We start from the raw sequence: 18,530 nt of genomic DNA, 5'->3' as shown, positions 1-18,530 counted from the left end.
GGGAGAGACAAGTGAATATTTCACAACAAAGTTATTTTAGGAAGCTCCATCTCTACTTTAGTTTGGCGGTCCTTGGTCAGACAAACATTGAGGACCCGGTCTTGAACCTTTAAGTTTTTGAAGTGTCAAATGTTTCCATGCAAGTCTGCACACACCAAACTCAGTGTCATGAAGAGCACGTGTGAATAAAGAGCAGAAAGTGTCCTGGTGACAAGTTGATTTTATTTTAAGTTACTCGCGTGCCATCAACTTCTGCTTCTTGAGCTTCTTCTGTGAAACCTGCACACACAAACACACAAGTAAGCAGGGTAATGTGCATGGGCAGCTCCTGTCATCAGAGGATGCTGCTCAGGATCTTGTAAGTTATTTTCATGGGTTTTCCAAAGGTGTCCTAAGTAGTCATCACAGCAGCATTTCCACAGCACAAGAGTCACCTTCCCACCAAACTCTTACCTTCTTCTTCTGCGCCACTTCCTCCTCTGGTTTGGGAACAATCTGCTCCTTCTCTGTGAGGATCATCTCGATGTGGCAGGGAGAGCTCATGTACGGGTTGATGCGGCCGTGCGCGCGATATGTACGTCGCCTCATCTTTGGCGCCTTGTTGACTTGAATGTGCTCGATGACCAGAGAGTCCACGTCAAGACCCTGAAAGCAACGTGCATTCATTGTCACATCACAATACAACACTGCACTGCTATTGGAGGCTCAGCTCCATCGACGGCCAAGCTAGAGTTGCTCAAGACTGATTGTCAGTACTATCAATTACATAAACATATGTGCACCTGTAGTTAACATATTACTCTTAAAAAGGTGCACGCATGCATTTTGTCTTAACTTAGCTAACTCACTAATAGTAAACTTATGTGTAGCCAACTTCTCACATTAAGGTGTGCTTGTATCAACTTCCCTGACAGTAAAGCATGTCAGATGTGTGCCAATACATAGATTAACATGTTCAAAATCTGTTTTCCTCGAGCAACCTTTTAAATACTACTTAAGCAATTAATTTGTATTAGCTAGCACCAAAATCTGTGAAAAACAGCACAGCATTTTGGTGTAAAGAAGTGGTGTTTTTCATCAGATAATTACACAGCTGTTTTGTAAGGCATATGTTGGGAGCGTTTGGATTGATATAAATTAAATGTAATAGGTATATCCATCCATTTTCTACCGCTTGTCCCACAGGGTCACAGGAGCCTATATATACACACTTTAATTGATGCTGATAAATACCATATTTAAAAACAAAACCTATGATCTCAGACTTTTCTTCAGCAAGTACCACCTCAAAACTCTTGGCTCTCCCAAGTACCACCACAACGACCAACATCAAAATACAGTAGCGTAATAGGCCTAAATAGACAGGTTTTATTTAACATGTATATTTACTACGTCTGGCTACTGAACCATTGGTTTGAACAATAACTGAAGCTTTAATGAAGTTATTCCTGGCGTACCATTAGATGGAGCCCGCGTACCTAAACGTACAAACTAAGAATCACTGACTTAGTGCTTACCTTAAGCTCCGCGTTGCTCTCTGCATTCTTGAGCATGTGCAGCAGGAACTCTGCACTCTTTTTTGGCCAGCGACCCTGCGTCCAGCCGAACTGTTTGGCCTGAAAGAGACAAGCGTCATCTCGGGCCCAAAAGTACACACTTCTTGTCAGAGCAAGCGGCCACTCAGAACCAAACGTTTTTTTTCATCATAATTCCAAAGGTGTCCTAAGATTGTCATCACCGTAGCCACTCCTCTTTAGTGCTGCACACAGGATAGACTCACCTGAGCGCACCTGCCTACGCCGCCGTTGTAGCGGCGGAAGGGGACACACTGGTGCTTGACGATGACGTCTCTCAGGTACTTGTTGGCTTTGCGGATGTGCATGCCTTTGATGGCCTGGGCCGTCTCACGGGTGTTCTAAAAACAAGGCATCACATTAAGTAGCCTGCCTTTGCACTGACTGATGGATACCATACAGTTAAAGGGGAAATTGCCTTTTTTTGCCTATCGTTCACAATACTTATGAGAAACAACATTTTATGTGCATTCTAAATCTTAAACGTCAGCTAAAATCAGCTAACAATGGAGCCAATGAGAGCTCCCCTATCGCGCCCACAAAGCTCTAAATAACCATCTAAAACCCCCCAACAATACACCATTTACATTTTGTGACCTGATTAACCAGGTATTCGCAATATTATTATAAGTGTCAACAATAAATTACCTATTTTTGTCAGTGCATTGATCACAGAGAGGCAACTAGCTTGTGCTGCTATATTGACATGAGCTGGGGAGCGGCTCGCTTGCCTCTTGAGTAGGTAAGTTCATTATAGATTATGGATCATACTTCTCGCCTGGATAGTAGAATGTTGTGGCCATAAACCGAGAAGTTGGTCAACATTGACACTTAACTTCAGACTCAGAGATGGCAAGAAAGACGCTCGTTTGCGCCCACTTTTTTTAACCCTTTGCAAGGGTAATGACTAACTTCATCTAAATGGGAAGATATGAACATCCCATCAGTCGTCATCTTAGTAAAGGCAACATTAACATAAGTGATTGTTTTATTATGTTTGTCTACATGAATAGTAGTAGTTGAACAAAAAGACGACCCTTGTGAGGACTTAAATCAACACGCCACCGTATGCTTAAGGTGAGAAAAATACATTAAAATTACTTTCAGAATGTGCCTTTTACTGCATTACTCATATACATGTATATAAAACAATGAGTGAGTTTATTTTGAACATGCATACAACATGATACATCACAATTTCCAGTTACTCTATTCAACATGTTCATAAAGGAGTAGGAAGAAGCATAGCTTATTTTAATCCTACCCCTTCTCCTTTACACAGCAGCTGCTAACACTTGTTCACTTTATGTTTTTAATTTATTCACAGCATACACCATATCTTAAAACATAAAAAATAAATAATTATTGAAGTTAAATTTCATATGGTGAGATAAATATCTAGAAAATGAATGGATGGATGAAATTAATTCAAAATGTTTAGCATGGTCCTTTGTAAACAAAGTTTGAAGAGTTTCTTGAAGTGGATCATATTAGTACATTGATTTCTTTGCTTAATCCATTCCATAATTTAATTCCACATACTGGTATACTGAAGGTCTTAAGTGTTGTACGTACGCACATACAAATGTTTTAAATTGCATTTATCTCTAGTTATATTTCTCCTCTTTTTTTGGGAAGTATTGTTGTGTATTCTTGGGTAGTAGGTTATATGTAGTTTGCTTTGTGCATAATTTTAGCTGTTTGCAAATTCACTTCGTCTTGGAATTTCAGTATTTTCAATTCGATGAATAAGGGGCTTGAATGTTCTCTATAGCCAACATTATGTATTGTTCTAACTGACCTTTTTGTAACACAGTTAATGAATGAAGTGTACTTTTGTAGTCATTTCCCCATAATTCAATGGTGTTTGAATATTTTTAGAGGGCATTATAGACAAAGTACAGCGACTCCTTTTGACTCCATTGTAAGCTGACGTACTCATGTTAATTTAGGAGTTAGAATAGATAAAAAAAACATGCTTTCTTGTATTAAACAGGGATTGATAATGATGCAAAAGAACAAAGAATGAGCAGTTATTTACTTTATCAAATGACTGGCCATGTTAGTACACATAATGCATCACATTGGATCATTCAACTAGAACAAGCATATTAGATGCATTTTACAACGAAAGTGAAAACTGTTTGCACTGCTTAGCCTTCTACAAATTAGTAATAAGTCATGTGACCTTACTGGTGCAAATGAAAGCAACATTAGTGGATCAGCCTCACCTTAAAGTGAACACGTAGGTTGGAGCCCCTCGACTTGCATGCTAGAAGACAAAATGCCAGTCAGAAACAGCTTTATTTGCCTTCATGTGATTCAAGTACGGACGATTATTTTGAAAGGCGCTCAGCTATATGGTTGCTTTCATGGGGTATCCAAAGGTGTCCTAAGTTGTAATCATCGCGACTTAAATGAAACATTTTGCTTATATCTTTATACTCACACTTTGTCGGGTTCTCGGGGTCGAGAGAGTAGCGGACCATTTTCAGAGATCTGAAACAAAACGTAAAACAATTACAAAAAAAGATTCTGTTTTAGCTAGCAGGCTAGCGAGCGTTTAGCTTTAGCGAACCTCCGATACTAAGCCTTGTTTTAGCTTCGCAAATTACTTATACAACTAACATCCCAAAAAGAAGCGACGCACACCGACGTTCGTTTGCTGACTTTTAATTCGGCGGCGTTAAAAACCGCAGTTTAACATGAAGGCAGCCAACATGGCGGACAGACGCCACCCTGGCACCCTAAAAAAATCTACCTTCATGTGACAAATATATCATTTCCGCCATAATTCTAACATTTACCTAACATTGCGTTCATATCAAGCGCTTTACAACAAAGGATGGCAAATATTTAGTGAAGATTAAAGCCGATTGCGTAGCCGGTTTAGAAAAGACTGCTCCTACCTCTGAGGCCGCGGAAGGAAGAGGAAGTAGCAGAGTGGAGCTGGCGAGTGTCCACCTCTTTAGTGTCAGCGCACCCTGGTGGACAGGAGGACGGATGCTCCACTTTTTTTTGTCCTTTTCAAAACTTTATTTTGGTAACAGTATAATACAAACATTTAAGAATTCCGAAAGTGTTTTCATATAATAACAAGAAGTAACATATAAACAGAAAGTAGTGACAAATAACACACAAACACACAAAAGTATAATACAATACAATTAAATAAATAAATAAATACAAATAAAACAAGGAACATGACGTGCGAGGTTAGAATGGCCGTTTTGTTTTCCTTTGTCATTAATAGTGAGTTGTACTTTTTTTTTTGAACTTCAGAATAAAATAATAAATTAAATAAAAAATAAATAATACAAAAATAATTATTTGCATGATAATACTCTGGATTTATGAATGTTGAATGTACCTAAAATACATAACAGTTTTGCATTCTCCAACCCTTGATTAAAATTACAATGTAAAAACAAAACCATTTCTTTTTTTAACATGAAACAATTGTATGTACTAAACAGAATACATGAAACTTCAGTCCAAAACAATTAGGATAAGGGACAATCAAAAAACCAATGGGTGAAGAAAAAATAAGTTTATTTATTTATTTATATATTTTTTATTTTATTGATTTATTTATTAATTTTTTTGTATTTTTTACTTTTATTATTGTTATTTTTTTCGAGGGTGGGGGGGCTGTCTGTTTTCTCAGTAGCTGTATTATGATTTCCCTATCAAATGAATAAATAAATATTCTTTAAAAAAAAATAAAAAATGGGTAATTGACTATTTGACAAAATGTGCATTCTGGAGGAACATCTTGTATGAATTTGGCTAAATATGAGTTACATGGGTAAAATGTATGAATTATTTTGATGTGTACTTCTTTAGTTTCATTTGCGATGACAGATTAACAGAACTCAATATGAGGGTAATAGTTCTTCCAGAATGCAACAGCCTTTGGTGGACAACTTTGATCTCACTTCAGAGAAACGGATGTTCCACTCGTTTGCCCCCTCCTTTTGCTTTTTAAATATCAAATGTTTTGTATATTAATTATGCATTCAGATGATAGTGTGTTTCCACCACTGAAAAAAGTACCTCTAAATGGTAAGTCATATTTAAGAGATGAAAAAAATCATAATTGTGAGACACAATAAAAATCGAAATTTTGAGATAAAATGACAAAATTATGAGATGAAAAGTCGAATTTATGAGATAAAAAGTCATAACGATGAGATAAAATTTCTTGTCTCATAATTTTGACTTATCTCATCATTATGACTTTACATTTCATATTCCCCTCATAATATGACTTTTTTCCTTGACAAGTATTACTTTTTATCTCATAATTTCGACTTTTCATTTCATATTTTTTTGACTGTTTCCCTCACAAGCATGACTTTTTAATCACATAATTTTGACTTTTCATTTCGTAATTTTTTGCCTTATTTCGCTCATAAACATGACTTTTTATCGCATAATTTTGACTTTTCATCTCATAATTATGACTTCTCATTTCATAATTTTTTGACTTTTTTCTCTTATAAGCATGACTTTTTATCGCATAATTTTGACTTTATATCTCATAATTATAACTTTTCATTTCATAATTTGTTGACTTTTTCCCCTCATAAGTATGACTCATTATCACATTATTATGACTTTTCATTTCATAATTTTTTGACTTTTTTCCCTTATAAGTATGACTTTTTATTTCATAATTTCGAATTTTTATCTCATAATTATGACTTTTCATTTCAGAATTTTTTGATCTTTTCCCCTCATAATTTCGACTTTTTATCGCATAATTATGACTTACCAATGGGATATTTTTTTTGTGGCGGAAACAGGCTTCCATACATCAATGACAGTTAATTAAGTATTTTGAGTGAACTAAAAACTGAATAAAATCACAACACAGTAAAAAAAAGTGAAAATACAAAGCACATAAAAGACTGAAGTTAACATAAAACATAGGGGAAATAAACACGTTTATTCCAATACATTGTTCATGTAGCGTTTATTGACAATGTTGAGTGTTTTTATTGCTTTGTTTCTTCCTGATATTGATTGTTTATAGTGCTTTGCAATTGTAAATGTAATATTTACCAAGCAGGATGCAAATATTTACTGTATTTTGCATGGCAATGGATACAATTAGGAAAATAAAGCAATATATATAAGTAATCATAATAATTGTGTTTTTTGATTTGTATTCTTTCGTTTGCTATATTTTTGTTCATATATTAACCCAAAATATAATCACAGGTAGACAGTAAACAATAGATGGACTATTGATTCAGGTTGTAGATTACAAAAAGTTATCATTAAATATTTATTGGTTTGATATATGTTGTGCATTTTTAATTAATGCTACCTCCCTAATTTAGTATTTGCTGTTTTGGTTTATTTACTTTAAAAAAACTGTATTCCATTTTACAGCATTGACAAAGACTGAGGATTTTGGTCTGGCATGTTTTCCAGATGACTGTACTGTCTAAATTTCGGTCGTGATGCTCTTGATTGTTATTACTGCATCGGGACGGAATTTCAAAATCTCAAGTCAATATTTTTCAGATATTAAAATATTATATTTTTGCACAAAGTCAGAACAACTGTAAAAATGGTCTTTTCATTGGCCAGGATCAGCCTATGCTCACGGAAATGTTTGATGCAGCCATGACTTTAAAGGTGCACATAATTGGCTGAGAGACAAGGGTGTGGAGATGTCCCCATATGGAAGAGATCAAATGTGGCATATTTGTAAATGATGCTAACATAGAAATGCTGGTTTATTAATTGAATTGATTAATGGTTTCAAATGATCAATTACATCTTGGAAAATGGTTAAAAGTACAAAAGCTCTTTAATTGTTATCTTTTTTGAAAAAAATGAGTGATTTAAATTAGCCCTTTTTTTTGCCTTTTTGAATTTTGTATTTTATAATAATGTTTATTATATTTTTTAGTAATAAAAACATTTAAAGTGATTTAAATTAGCCCTTTTTTTGTCTTTTTGAATTGTGTATTTTATCATATTGTTTATTATAATTTTTAATATTGAAAACATTTAAAGTGATTTAATTTAGCCCTTTTTTTTGTCCTTTAGAATTTTGTATTTTATCATATTATTTTTTAATATTGAAAACATTTAAAGTGATTTGAATTAGCCCTTTTTTGTCTTTTTGAATTTTGTATTTTATCATATTGTTTATCATTTTTAATATTAAAAACATTTAAAGTGATTTAAATTAACCCTTTTTTTTGTCCTTTAGACTTTTGTATTTTATCATATTGTTTATCTTTAATACTGAAAACATTTAAAGTGATTTAAATTAGCCCTTTTTTTTGTCTTTTTTAATTTTGTATTTTATCATATTGTTTGTTATATTTAATATTGAAAACATTTAAAGTGAAATAAATTTACCCCTTTTTTGTCTTTTTGAATTTTATCATATTGTTTATTATTTTTAATATTGAAACAATTTAAAGTGATTTAATTTAGCCCTTTTTTGTCTTTTTGAACTTTATCAAATTGCTTATTTTTAATATTAAACATTTAAAGTGTTTTAAATTAGCCTTTTTTTTGTCTTTTTGAATTTGATCATATTGTTTATTATTATTTTTAATATTAAAATAATTTTTGAATATGTTGAAAGTGCCTTGACTTTCATGTACATTGTGGATGTATGCTTGTTTTTTAATAAAAAAATAAAAATGAATAAACTTTAAAGAAGCACACTGCCCCCTACTGTACAGGAGTTTGTAATACAGGTTATAGACCTGCATCTGGTCCACAAAACAACGCAAACACACATTTTTACACAAATTCCTTCTGCAAAAATGTTTTCCTAAATTTTGTTTAGCTCAGCTTATAATTCATTTCATTAAGACTGAGTGTGTTCTGCAGGAGAAATCTAAATCCCATCAATCATGTAAAAAAATGATCACAGTGTTTGAGAGGAAGAAGCATAAACGCTGATTGGTGATCAAGTTTATTATTTTGGTGTTCCACGTGCAACCTCCTCGTGCACTTTGAGTGCCTCCAAGGTAGAAAAATAAAATGCATTATTTACGTCAAAAAGCACATCATCGTTGCTCTTTGCGGTAGTCCTGTCATGTGTTGCCACGGTAATGTGCCAGCGCGTCAGCTGACAGGACGACAACGTATTGCAACTTTGCTCTTTTGTGAGCTTCAGGACACAAATGGGATGACGAATGCAACGTTCTATTTTAGATCAGCTGAAGAATAAATTAAAAGCTCGCTTGGCATTGCATGCTGGGACGTGACCGAAACCCCCCCACCCCCAAATAGTCATGAGTCGAGTCCTGAGACCAGTCGCGCTCTGACGGCATCAGCAAACCATCATGTGACTAGAAAAAGGTTCATAGAATGGAAGAATCTTAAAGAAAAGTGCAGGCAGTACTGTGGGAAGGACATCTTCACTCGGGGGAGGTGCTGAGCACAGTGGGTGTAGGCGGGTAGACCAGAGCCACGTTGACCTTCTCTGAACCGTTCTTTGGGCAGACCAGCTCAGTCAGTCCGTCAGGCCGCCGCTGACCCAGCAACTCACCTGCAACACAACAAAGACAAACTGTTAGTCAGATACTGTGCATTATTAATAACCCAATAAACAAATAAACATGGCTCAGTGGCAGGAAGCACTCAACAGCCTGTCATTCACACATCCCTCCAGCAGGGGGGGGCCTGAGCACTTTTTGAGTATGTCAGTGAGAGCTCTGTGAGAGTGTGGTACAAAGCAAATATGCACTCTGAACACATGACCCAGTCTTGGCCCCGCCCCCGATCCCGAGGAATGCCTGTCCTACTTCCAGCACACCAGGAAGAATCCCAAAATAACTCTGCTTGTCTGCATGCCTCAACACACCACCAGCCAGCGACCTGTGTGTGTGTGTCACAGATAGAGACTCCTAATGCCTCGGGAAGAACATTCTCATGCAGTGTTTGACCGGATCACATGACCCACACCGTGTCCCGGGTAAATCCGGTGAGCGCACGTGTACGGGGGATAACCGCTAACTCCTGTAACAGGATGAGTGCCTGCGATGAGGTCATAAATCATAAATACACAATGAACATCAAAATGTGTGCTGATGTGTCACACCAAAAATAGTGATGTCACCTGGCAGACGGGAAGGGGTTTACCTGGGAAGGCGTGTGGGTTGCTGGACCCCCTGCGGAGGCACTTGGAGCACAGGATGTGGACGACGTAGTGAAGGCCGGGCCATTCCCGCAGCAGCGCGTTCAGCTCGTGGAGCAGCGGCGTGATGGCCTGCCACGCCGTCCAGATGTTTGGCAGTGATGCGTGGCTGGCGATGGACAAAGTGTCCGCCTGGAGCTTCCCCACAGAGGGACGGTGGCTGATCACAACCGGCACCTTGCCTCGGTATGCCAGAATGCGGTTGGGGCCGTCCGACCTCTGAGCCACGTGGCTGTCGATGCGCACGCCGAAGCGAGCAAAGAGTCCGGGCGGGAACAGGAAGGGGAAGCTGTATCGGATTTGCAGCTGCTCCACCGACAGCAGCTGACAGGGAGGATGGGAGCTTTGGTCCGGTTCGGTCTCCTCGCTGGCAACGAAGACGGGGAACTTGTACAACAGCACGGCAGCGCCATTTGGGGAGTTGCCGCGGGGCTTGTTGACGCAGTAGCAGATGCCCATCTTCTCCAGAAGCTCCATGGAGAGCTTGAGGTCCCGCTGGGTCTGGACGGGGGGGCAGAGCAGCAGGTGGATGGCGGTGGAGGGTAAAAGGCCGCATCGGAGGAAACTCTCCAAACGATTCTGCAGCCGCGCCGGCCCAGAGTTCTCTTCCTCCTCGACCTCTGGGACGAGGCGGCCCAGCACGTCACTTTGAAAGAAAACGTTAAGGACGCCTATAAGGCGTGAAATGTTGTGAAAGACATAATCCTTCAGGGCAGGGTTGCCCTCAAAGTAGAGCAGCTGGCCGCATTCATGCAGGTAGGACAAGGCGCTGTGCAGGTGCTCCTCCGTCAACCCCACCTGATGCCCGAGGCGAGTCGCGTCCCACCAGGAGAGCCACAGGTCGTTGGACTTGAGGTGCAGCTCCTCCAGCGTCTGCCAGGACCTGGGCAGCACTCGGTGAAGGTTGGGGAAGATGTGAAGGTGCTCAGCAACAAATGTTAGTTTCTCCCTCAGGTGCTGGATGTTAGTCTGGGTCTCCGTGCTGACGCTCAGCACCGGAGATAAGATCTGAAGGCGGTTGCTCAGCAGGAACTGTAACCGGGACTTTTTCTGCTGCAGATTACAGTCGGAGACGCCATAGAAGGGGTTATAAGGGTTGGAGGTGCGTGCAGCGTAGCCCTGCTGAAGGGCCTGGTCCACGTTTAGCGTCAGACTAATCAGGACTTGGGCGTCCCTCCTCCACTGTAGGCCGACCTGGCGGTGGATGTCAAGCCTCTTCTCCTCCAGCTCCACCTCCCCACACCGGTCGATGTGCGTGCCCACCAATAACACAACAGCCCCAGGCACCTTGGCACCCAGCAAGTGAAGGAAGTAGCCAACGTGGGCATAAAAGTGACAAGACGAATACGCTTTGAGGTTCACCACCAGGATGTAGAGCGCACCGTGGGAGAGGAAAAAAGCTTTAATAAGGTCTAGGTTCTGGTTTCCCGAAAGGTCATAGACGAGGAATGTGAGACCGCCCTCCGCCACCCAACTGGCGACATGGATTCCATCGCTTTCCTTGACCGCTTCGGTTTCGTGCGACCCGCTCAGCACACTGTGCCGCAACTGTGTCTTCCCAGCCCCCGCAAGTCCCATCAGAACCAGCTTGAGTCTGGGCTTCACAGCGAGCTGCGAGTGCGCCAGCTCCTTTTGGTACATGGCAATGTGCGGGATGCCTTTCATGCAGACCTCATACGGAGGCTGGACGAGCGGGTTGTCTTTCACCTTCCAAATGTTTACCTTGGACAGGTTTCCGAAATCATCAGGAAGGACGGCGATTTGGTTCCCTTGGAGAACCAGCTCCTCCAGCTTTGCCAGGTCCACCAGCGAGTTGGGCAGGTACGTGATGGCATTGTTGTCCAGCCAAAGATTGGCCAGATTCTGCAGCTGCCCGATTTCCTGCGGTACTTGTGCGAGTTTATTCCTGCTCAAGTAGATCTCTTCCAAGCCCAAAATGTTAAGAAGAACCGAGGGGAATTCAGTCAGCTCGTTGGAGGACAAGTTGACCATTTTGAGTCTTTTCAGGTTGCCAAAGGCGGCGGGCAGCACGGTCAGTTGGTTCCCGTCCAACATCAGGCTCTCCAGGTGCTGCAGGTCGCAGAAGGTCTCAGGTAACGACTTTAAGCGAAGGCTGCTCAGCCACAAAATTTTCACGCTCCTCAGCTTTGCCACGTCCTCCGGCACCACCTCAAAAGTGTTGCCGGAGCAATCCAGTTCCTCCAAGTCGCCAAGTGCCAGGATCTCAGGTGGGAAGCGTCCCAGCTTGTTGTGGTCCACGTCCAGCGTGCGCAGCCTGGCCAGGCGGGAGAACGAGGCGGGGACGGCGTGAAGGTGGTTGAAACTGATGTCCAGTTCCTCCAGGAGCCTCAGAGCGGAGATGTGCTCGGGAAGCTGCTGGATGTTGTTGTGGCTCACGCTCAACTTCTTCAGCACGCTCAGATGGACCACACCTTCCGCCACGCCGCTCAGTTGGTTGTAGCTCAAGTCCAGTTCCTCCAGCTGCCGGAGCTCGAACACGGCCTGCGGGACGGTGGTGAAGTGGTTCCTGCGGAGCACCAGCACGCGCAGATTGTTGAGGCTGGACGACAGACCTTCGGGCAGCTCGTGGAGGAAGTTGTTGCCCAGGTTGAGGGCCTCGATGTGGGACAGGTCCTGGTCTTTGGAGCACAGGGTCAGCTGGCGGAGGTCGCTCCGCAGCTTCCTGGAGCGGAGGGCGGCGTCCCGCCACAGCTGCCCCGCTTTCACATTGTTCTCCTCCCCCGCGCCCCCCTCCTTGTTTTCATTCAGCGTCCTCATGCTGGAGCGGATCAGCCGCGCTGGCGGGAAACGTTGTTGACGCCATTCCAGTGGAGGAGGGGGGGCCGCATGGCGTCTGTTCGCTGCTGCGCACCAAGCTGCCGATCGGCGGTTTAAGGAGGGGCGGCGTCGTCATGGCCTCAAGCCCGCTTCGGGACGCTCGTCGTCGGCGGCGCACAAGTCGCTTCTCGTCCTCTTCTTCTTATTCCTGCAGACACTCGGAGAAAGCCCGGAAATCCACGTCATCATCCCGCCCCTCTCCCCTCCTCCCCCTCCAGGCGGGGCCTTAGCGAAAGTCCATTTAAATCCTAACTCTTACTTCCTCACTTTTATTTCATGCCATGTCCAGTCTTCTGTGCCAAATATCTTCTTTCTTTGCATTTATATTCTGCTTTTTTAATCCACGGTAACAAAAACACCATATTGTTTTACTTTATTACGGTTATTTCTATAAAATATCCTGCTCTCTATAAATCAGGGGTGTCCAAACTTTTTCTTTTATCATATTGTTTATTTTTAATATTGAAACAATTTAAAGTGATTTAATTTAGCCCTTTTTTGTCTTTTTGAACTTTATCAAATTGCTTATTTGTAATTTTAAACATTTAAAGTGATTTAAATGAGCCTTTTTTTGTCTTTTTGAATTTGATCATATTGTTTATTATTTTTAATATTGAAATAATTTAAAGGGATTTATATTAGCCCTTTTTTTGTCTTTTTGAATTTGATCATATTGTTTACTATAGTTTTGAATACTCTATTTGTATTTGCTTTTATTTTCTTTCCTTGACATGCTCTGTTAAAGTCGTAATTTGCTCAACTTGACTGATGTGTAAAATTGTTGAATATGTTGAAATTGCCTTGACTTTCATGTACATTGTGGATATATGTTTGTTTTTTAATAAAAAAAAAAAAAAGAAGAATAAACTTTAAAGAAGCACACCGCTCCCTACTGTACAGGAGTTTGTAATACAGGTTATAGACCTGTATCTGGTCCACAAAACAACGCAAACACACATTTTTACACAAATTCCTTCTTCAAAAATGTTTTTCAAAATTTTGTTTAGCTCAGCTTATACTTCATTTCATTAAGACTGAGTGTGTTCTGCAGCACAAAATCTAAATCCCATCAATCATGTAAAAAAATGATCACAGTGTTTGAGAGGAAGAAGCATAAACGCTGATTGGTGATCAAGTTTATTATTTTGGTGTTCCACGTGCAACCTCCTCGTGCACTTTGAGTGCCTCCAAGGTAGAAAAATAAAATGCATTATTTACGTCAAAAAGCAGCACACTGAAAAATCAAAGCAAGCGGGGCCATTTTGATATTTTTTTATTTTAAAAACCAATACAATATATGTGTAAAAAATATACATTAAGGCCTCCACTCAGGCTTGATCCCGGGGACCCCAAAGGGTTTTGGTCCAAAAAATATTTAAAATGTGTCATTATTCAGTATTATTATCTCTAGATCAAGGGTCACCAACCTTTTTGAAACCAAGAGCTACTTCTTGGGCACTGATTAATGCAAAGGGCTACCAGTTTGATACACACTTAAATAAATGGCCAGAAATAGCCAATTTGCTCAATTTACCTTTAACTCAATGTTATTATTAATAATTAATTATATTTATCTTTGTGGAAACACTGATCATCTTAATGATTTCTCACAATAAATATATATAGAAACAGATAAATATCAATATGCAAAACTTTCTTTTTATATTTTCTCTAAATGTACATTTTTCAAATTGAACATTTTCAAATGATGACTTCTAAGACAGTCTTGTGAAATCACAATATCCCATTTTAACTAGCTAGCCACTAACATTTTTTAACAAATCATGAATTACTTTGCACCATGTTTGTAAAAATAATAACTCATGTAAAATACAAAAGTCAACTCTCAAATGTTTAAATAAATCATGTCACACTTTGAACTGGACACCAAATCTGTTATCTGTTTCTTTGTCAGTTAGTGAAGACCAAGTCTTTAAAATATTTTTTGGATTTTCAAATTCTATTTGAGTTTTGTCTCTCTTAGAATTAAAAATGTCGAGCAAAGCGAGACCAGCTTGCTAGTAAATAAATACAATTTTAAAAATAGAGGCAGCTCACTGGTAAGTGCTGCTATTTGAGCTATTTTTAGAACAGGCCAGCGGGCTACTCATCTGGTCCTTACGGGCTACCTGGTGCCCGCGGGCACCAGGTTGGTGACCCTGCTCTAGATCAACATTAGGTCTATCTGTCAATATAACGTTTTTAAAGATTTAAGTCGTATGCTCTTTTTGTCAAAGAAAACCCAGTTTTTTTTATGGAAAAAACAAAAAATATGCAATATTTTCACACAATAAAATTTTTAAGAGGAATATTTCAGATTATATAATAATTGGAGCCTTAAAAAGGTCAATAACTCATAACACCATTGATTTTAAGTCATTATTGTTTGAGCAATGACACTTAAAAACAAATCACACAAAAATTATTGGGGAACCAAAAGGGTCCTACTCATTAAAGTGTTAAAAAATAAATAACAAATTTTTTTTACTGTTTACTTTTAACACAATAATCACAAGATCAACTTCAGATCTATCCGTCAATTATACGTTGTATTGTTGTTTATGTTTTTGTTTGTTCGTTTTAGGCCCTTCTTTAAAAAAAAAAAAAAAAAGCTAAATTCTTTATATGGCAAACACAAAATATGCAAAAAATATCTCAAAGTGCAATATTTAATGTGACGTAATTGGAGCCTTGCATAGGTCAATAATTCATAATAACATTGATTTTGATTCATTATTATTTTTCAAAGAAAGAAACAACCTGCGTGGCAGCTTTGTGTTCTTAGAGTAAACATTGCAACATTTTCTTGTTACATTTCACCTGTTTGGTCTTTCATACCACTTTTTATGTTTTTAATTTTTTTTAATCATATTGTAAAATGGGCCGTGGGGCCATTAAAAAATTACCTGCGGGCCGCAAATGGCCCCCGGGCCACACTTTGGACATCCCTGCAAATGAGTCATTTCCTCATGATGCCCTGCTGCCTTTATGTACTGTCACCATCTAGTGGCCATTGAGTGTCACTGCACAGGGTGAAACACAAAAAGAGGAGTAAAGTGTTGTATTCAGCAGCATTTTAAATGTTTAATTTAATAAAAGACATTGGAAGACAACAAACAGGTGGCTTTGGTCATGAGGACATGCTTTCATCACAGTGTGCACATTTAAAAAGGTGTGTCTTTATTAAGAAGCCTTTCATTCAGATGATTTAAAATTACAACTTTTTGGTCAATAGAGGTTGGATGTTGTTTTTCTTTCTTTTTTAAAAGTGCGCGACATAGGCATCTCGTCTTGGCAAGTAGTCAGTAGTACGGGCCCATGTTCTCGTAGCCGGCGTAACTCGGCCACTCGGGGAAGATGCCGTGTCCGCAGGTGGGACTGCCGTATCGGTCCAAGTAGATCCCTGAGTTAAAGTGTCGAGCATCGTCGCGACGCTGCTTGGCCGACGCCCACAGGATGCAGTAGTTCTGGCCGTGGTTGCTGTCCCAGTGCTCGTCGCCGCCCACCTGGTAACAGACGGCGAACTCCACGTGCTGCTGTGGGGGGAGGAGCTCCGGCAGACTCACCTGGAAGCAGAAGGTGTCGCTGTTCCGCGTGGGGTACGAGTCTTTCACATACGCACAGTCCACGTCCGAGTGGCTCTTCCAGGAGTCAAAGGTGACGCGGATCTTGACTCGCTTCTCAAAAGACAGGTTCTTTACCTTGACGGTTCCTGCCAAGGCCTTGTCCTTGAGCACGCAGTGTTCCAGGCATACGCAGTTCCTCTCCAGACACTGGCGGAAGTGCATGTAATCGGACGACGGTTGGCTGAAGTCCAGGACCAGCTTGTCACCTTTGGCAAGGGGTGCCACGCTCGCTGTCCGACGGATTAGAAGAGGGATCTCGATGGGGTCCGTGAATTGGGAGAAGACCTTGACCCTGGTCAGTGGCAGGCCTCTGTGGTCGGCGAAGGTCACCTGCTTCTTCACTTTGCCGCCCAAGTGACGGTGGGAGGCAGCGGGGGCGCCACTCCTGTAGACCAAGTCCTCTTTGGACAGGTACAGGGGCAGCGCCATGTCCGTCGGCATGTCGGGTTGGGTGGGGTCAGCCACCAGCCACACGAGCTTCAGTCAGCGCGTTAGCTTTAGCATGGCGCCCCCTAAAGAAGACAAGCAATTTGATAATGATGGCGACGCTGAAAGAAAAGAAGACATACCTAAGGATTCAGAGGATATGTTTGATTTAGTAAGAGCAACCATGTTAAGATGTTGCATGGATTACCTCCATGCCAGCTTTGTATACCATAACTGTATCAATAATATTAGTAGTAATACTGAAGTATTTTTACAATTTGCCACAGGTAAAAAAAAAAAAGAAGTGGTGCGCCACAAATAGTTATGGGGCTGCACTTTGGACACGCCTCTCTTTGGACCTCGACATGATGGCGCTACATTGCTAAAGGCCAAAAACGACAACAGTGCATATGGGTGCCACCATGACTGCACAAGAAGCTGAAAACTGATTGGCTCTCACTAGTTGTGATGTCACTCATCCATAGTTGACAGCAGTATTCATTAAAACCCTGCTACTATCTAATACGTAAAACAAGTCAACAGGAGCTGACCCACCCGAGTGACGTCACTGGTGGTAGCACACTAGGCTGCAAACCTGCACGTCATGACGACACAAGTTACCTGCAAGCTCTCTGTCAACTTTAGAGTCAACTAAGAACATGCTACATGAATATTAGCTTTACATGTGTGCGAAGTTAAGTAAAAGTCAAGTTAAGCGCGTAAAAAGTCATTTTACCTGAGGGTGGGGGGCACCTTTCACCTCATCTGGACTCACTCGCGTGGACGCGCGCCTTTCTGGCGACGTGCTCGCGAGCCCTGTGCGCAGCGTGCTTGTGCGCAGGTTGAAAGCCAGTCAGTGTTCACGTGAACATCCGGAAGCAGCCAATCAGAGGAGCTTGCGACGGAGTGCTTGTGACGTCACGTAACCTAATTCCCTATGGGGGCACACAAGGGTCAAAAGTAATATTAGCATCGTTTGTCTTAACATCCGCTTAAAATAATAATTTAAAAAAAAATCCGCTTAGTAGTGTCTAATAAAACATGTTGCCCAGTGAGCTGCAAGTGAAAATATGTAGCAGACATTTGTCAAACTAGCATAACCCGCCGAGCAGGATAAGAAAAGGGCTTGTGTTGTCAATATTTGCCCAGAGGATGAAGTTCAAGAGTACAAAGATAATTTAAAGATGCACTATTTGGATTTACACTGTATGAAAACAAATTTGAAAATGAATTTTACCTTTGCAACCTCATTATACTATTGGTTAAGTTTTATATTCATAAATGTAAGTTTCTCAATACCCTACCTGGTTTTTGTGCCTTTAAAAAATAATTACTAACAACCAAAAAGCTGCGAAAACGATGATGCTGTGTTCCAAATATAAGTTATTTACTGAAATTGAGTGAGCTTTGCACTTTGTTTTATATATATATATATATATATACATATATATATATATATATATATATATATATATATATATATATATATATATATATATATATATATATACATATACATATATATATATATATATATATATATATATATATATATATACACACACATATATATATATATATATATATACACACACATATATATATATATATATATATATATATATATATATATATATATATATATATATATATATATATATATATATATATATATATATATATATATATATATATATATATATATATATATATATATATATATATAGCATTCTATTTTTGTTACATTGAATTTACAACCCCCTGGCGCTGTTTTGTACTGTTTTATGTACTTACTTTGATTATTATTTTAAAAAAAAGAAGAAAAAAAAAGTACAAAAATAAATGTTTCATTCCAAATCGACGACTCTGTCCTTGACTGCTCCTCAA

General features: G+C 39.8%; 3 protein-coding genes and 3 non-coding genes across 8 annotated transcripts; all 6 read right to left on the bottom strand.

Annotated features, from left to right (window-relative positions):
- Window positions 1–202: 202 nt before the first annotated feature.
- On the bottom strand, window positions 203–4,550 carry rpl17 (ribosomal protein L17). 2 transcript variants are annotated; one of them, XM_062030886.1, is made up of 7 exons: window positions 4,484–4,550; window positions 4,024–4,073; window positions 3,806–3,846; window positions 1,781–1,915; window positions 1,518–1,616; window positions 454–645; window positions 203–279 (listed from the first exon to the last, which is right to left on the bottom strand). In XM_062030886.1, the coding sequence occupies exons 2-7, from the start codon at window positions 4,061–4,063 to the stop codon at window positions 232–234; spliced, it is 555 nt and encodes a 184-aa protein (XP_061886870.1). In that variant the 5' UTR covers window positions 4,064–4,073; window positions 4,484–4,550; the 3' UTR covers window positions 203–231. The 2 variants fall into 2 exon arrangements, with proteins under 2 accessions (XP_061886870.1, XP_061886869.1); XM_062030885.1 differs by lacking the exon at window positions 4,484–4,550 and adding an exon at window positions 4,382–4,464.
- On the bottom strand, window positions 344–411 carry LOC133639125 (small nucleolar RNA SNORD58). Its single transcript, XR_009823739.1, has one exon. It is a non-coding gene; the product is annotated as a small nucleolar RNA SNORD58 (small nucleolar RNA).
- Window positions 1,676–1,743, bottom strand: LOC133639124 (small nucleolar RNA SNORD58). Its single transcript, XR_009823738.1, has one exon. It is a non-coding gene; the product is annotated as a small nucleolar RNA SNORD58 (small nucleolar RNA).
- LOC133639126 (small nucleolar RNA SNORD58) lies at window positions 3,922–3,986 on the bottom strand. Its single transcript, XR_009823740.1, has one exon. It is a non-coding gene; the product is annotated as a small nucleolar RNA SNORD58 (small nucleolar RNA).
- A 3,871-nt stretch (window positions 4,551–8,421) lies between the features above and the next one.
- On the bottom strand, window positions 8,422–12,798 carry mfhas1 (multifunctional ROCO family signaling regulator 1). Its single transcript, XM_062030884.1, has 2 exons — window positions 9,699–12,798; window positions 8,422–9,105 (listed from the first exon to the last, which is right to left on the bottom strand). Exons 1-2 carry the CDS (start codon window positions 12,529–12,531, stop codon window positions 8,975–8,977), a joined length of 2,964 nt encoding a protein of 987 aa, XP_061886868.1. The 5' UTR covers window positions 12,532–12,798; the 3' UTR covers window positions 8,422–8,974.
- A 2,952-nt stretch (window positions 12,799–15,750) lies between these two features.
- Window positions 15,751–17,520, bottom strand: LOC133638888 (protein phosphatase 1 regulatory subunit 3B-like). Of its 2 annotated transcripts, none has more exons than XM_062031911.1 (2): window positions 17,380–17,520; window positions 15,751–16,765 (listed from the first exon to the last, which is right to left on the bottom strand). In XM_062031911.1, exon 2 carries the CDS (start codon window positions 16,656–16,658, stop codon window positions 15,894–15,896), a length of 765 nt encoding a protein of 254 aa, XP_061887895.1. In that variant the 5' UTR covers window positions 16,659–16,765; window positions 17,380–17,520; the 3' UTR covers window positions 15,751–15,893. The 2 variants fall into 2 exon arrangements, with proteins under 2 accessions (XP_061887895.1, XP_061887896.1); XM_062031912.1 differs by having other exon boundaries at window positions 15,751–16,729; window positions 17,380–17,509.
- Window positions 17,521–18,530: the final 1,010 nt, after the last annotated feature.

The sequence above is a fragment of the Entelurus aequoreus genome, linkage group LG21 (genome assembly GCF_033978785.1).
Source record: "Entelurus aequoreus isolate RoL-2023_Sb linkage group LG21, RoL_Eaeq_v1.1, whole genome shotgun sequence".
NCBI classification, from domain to species: Eukaryota; Metazoa; Chordata; class Actinopteri; order Syngnathiformes; family Syngnathidae; genus Entelurus; species Entelurus aequoreus.
Note: the sequence above shows the minus strand (reverse complement) of the source record. Positions and strands in the feature narration are given on the sequence as shown.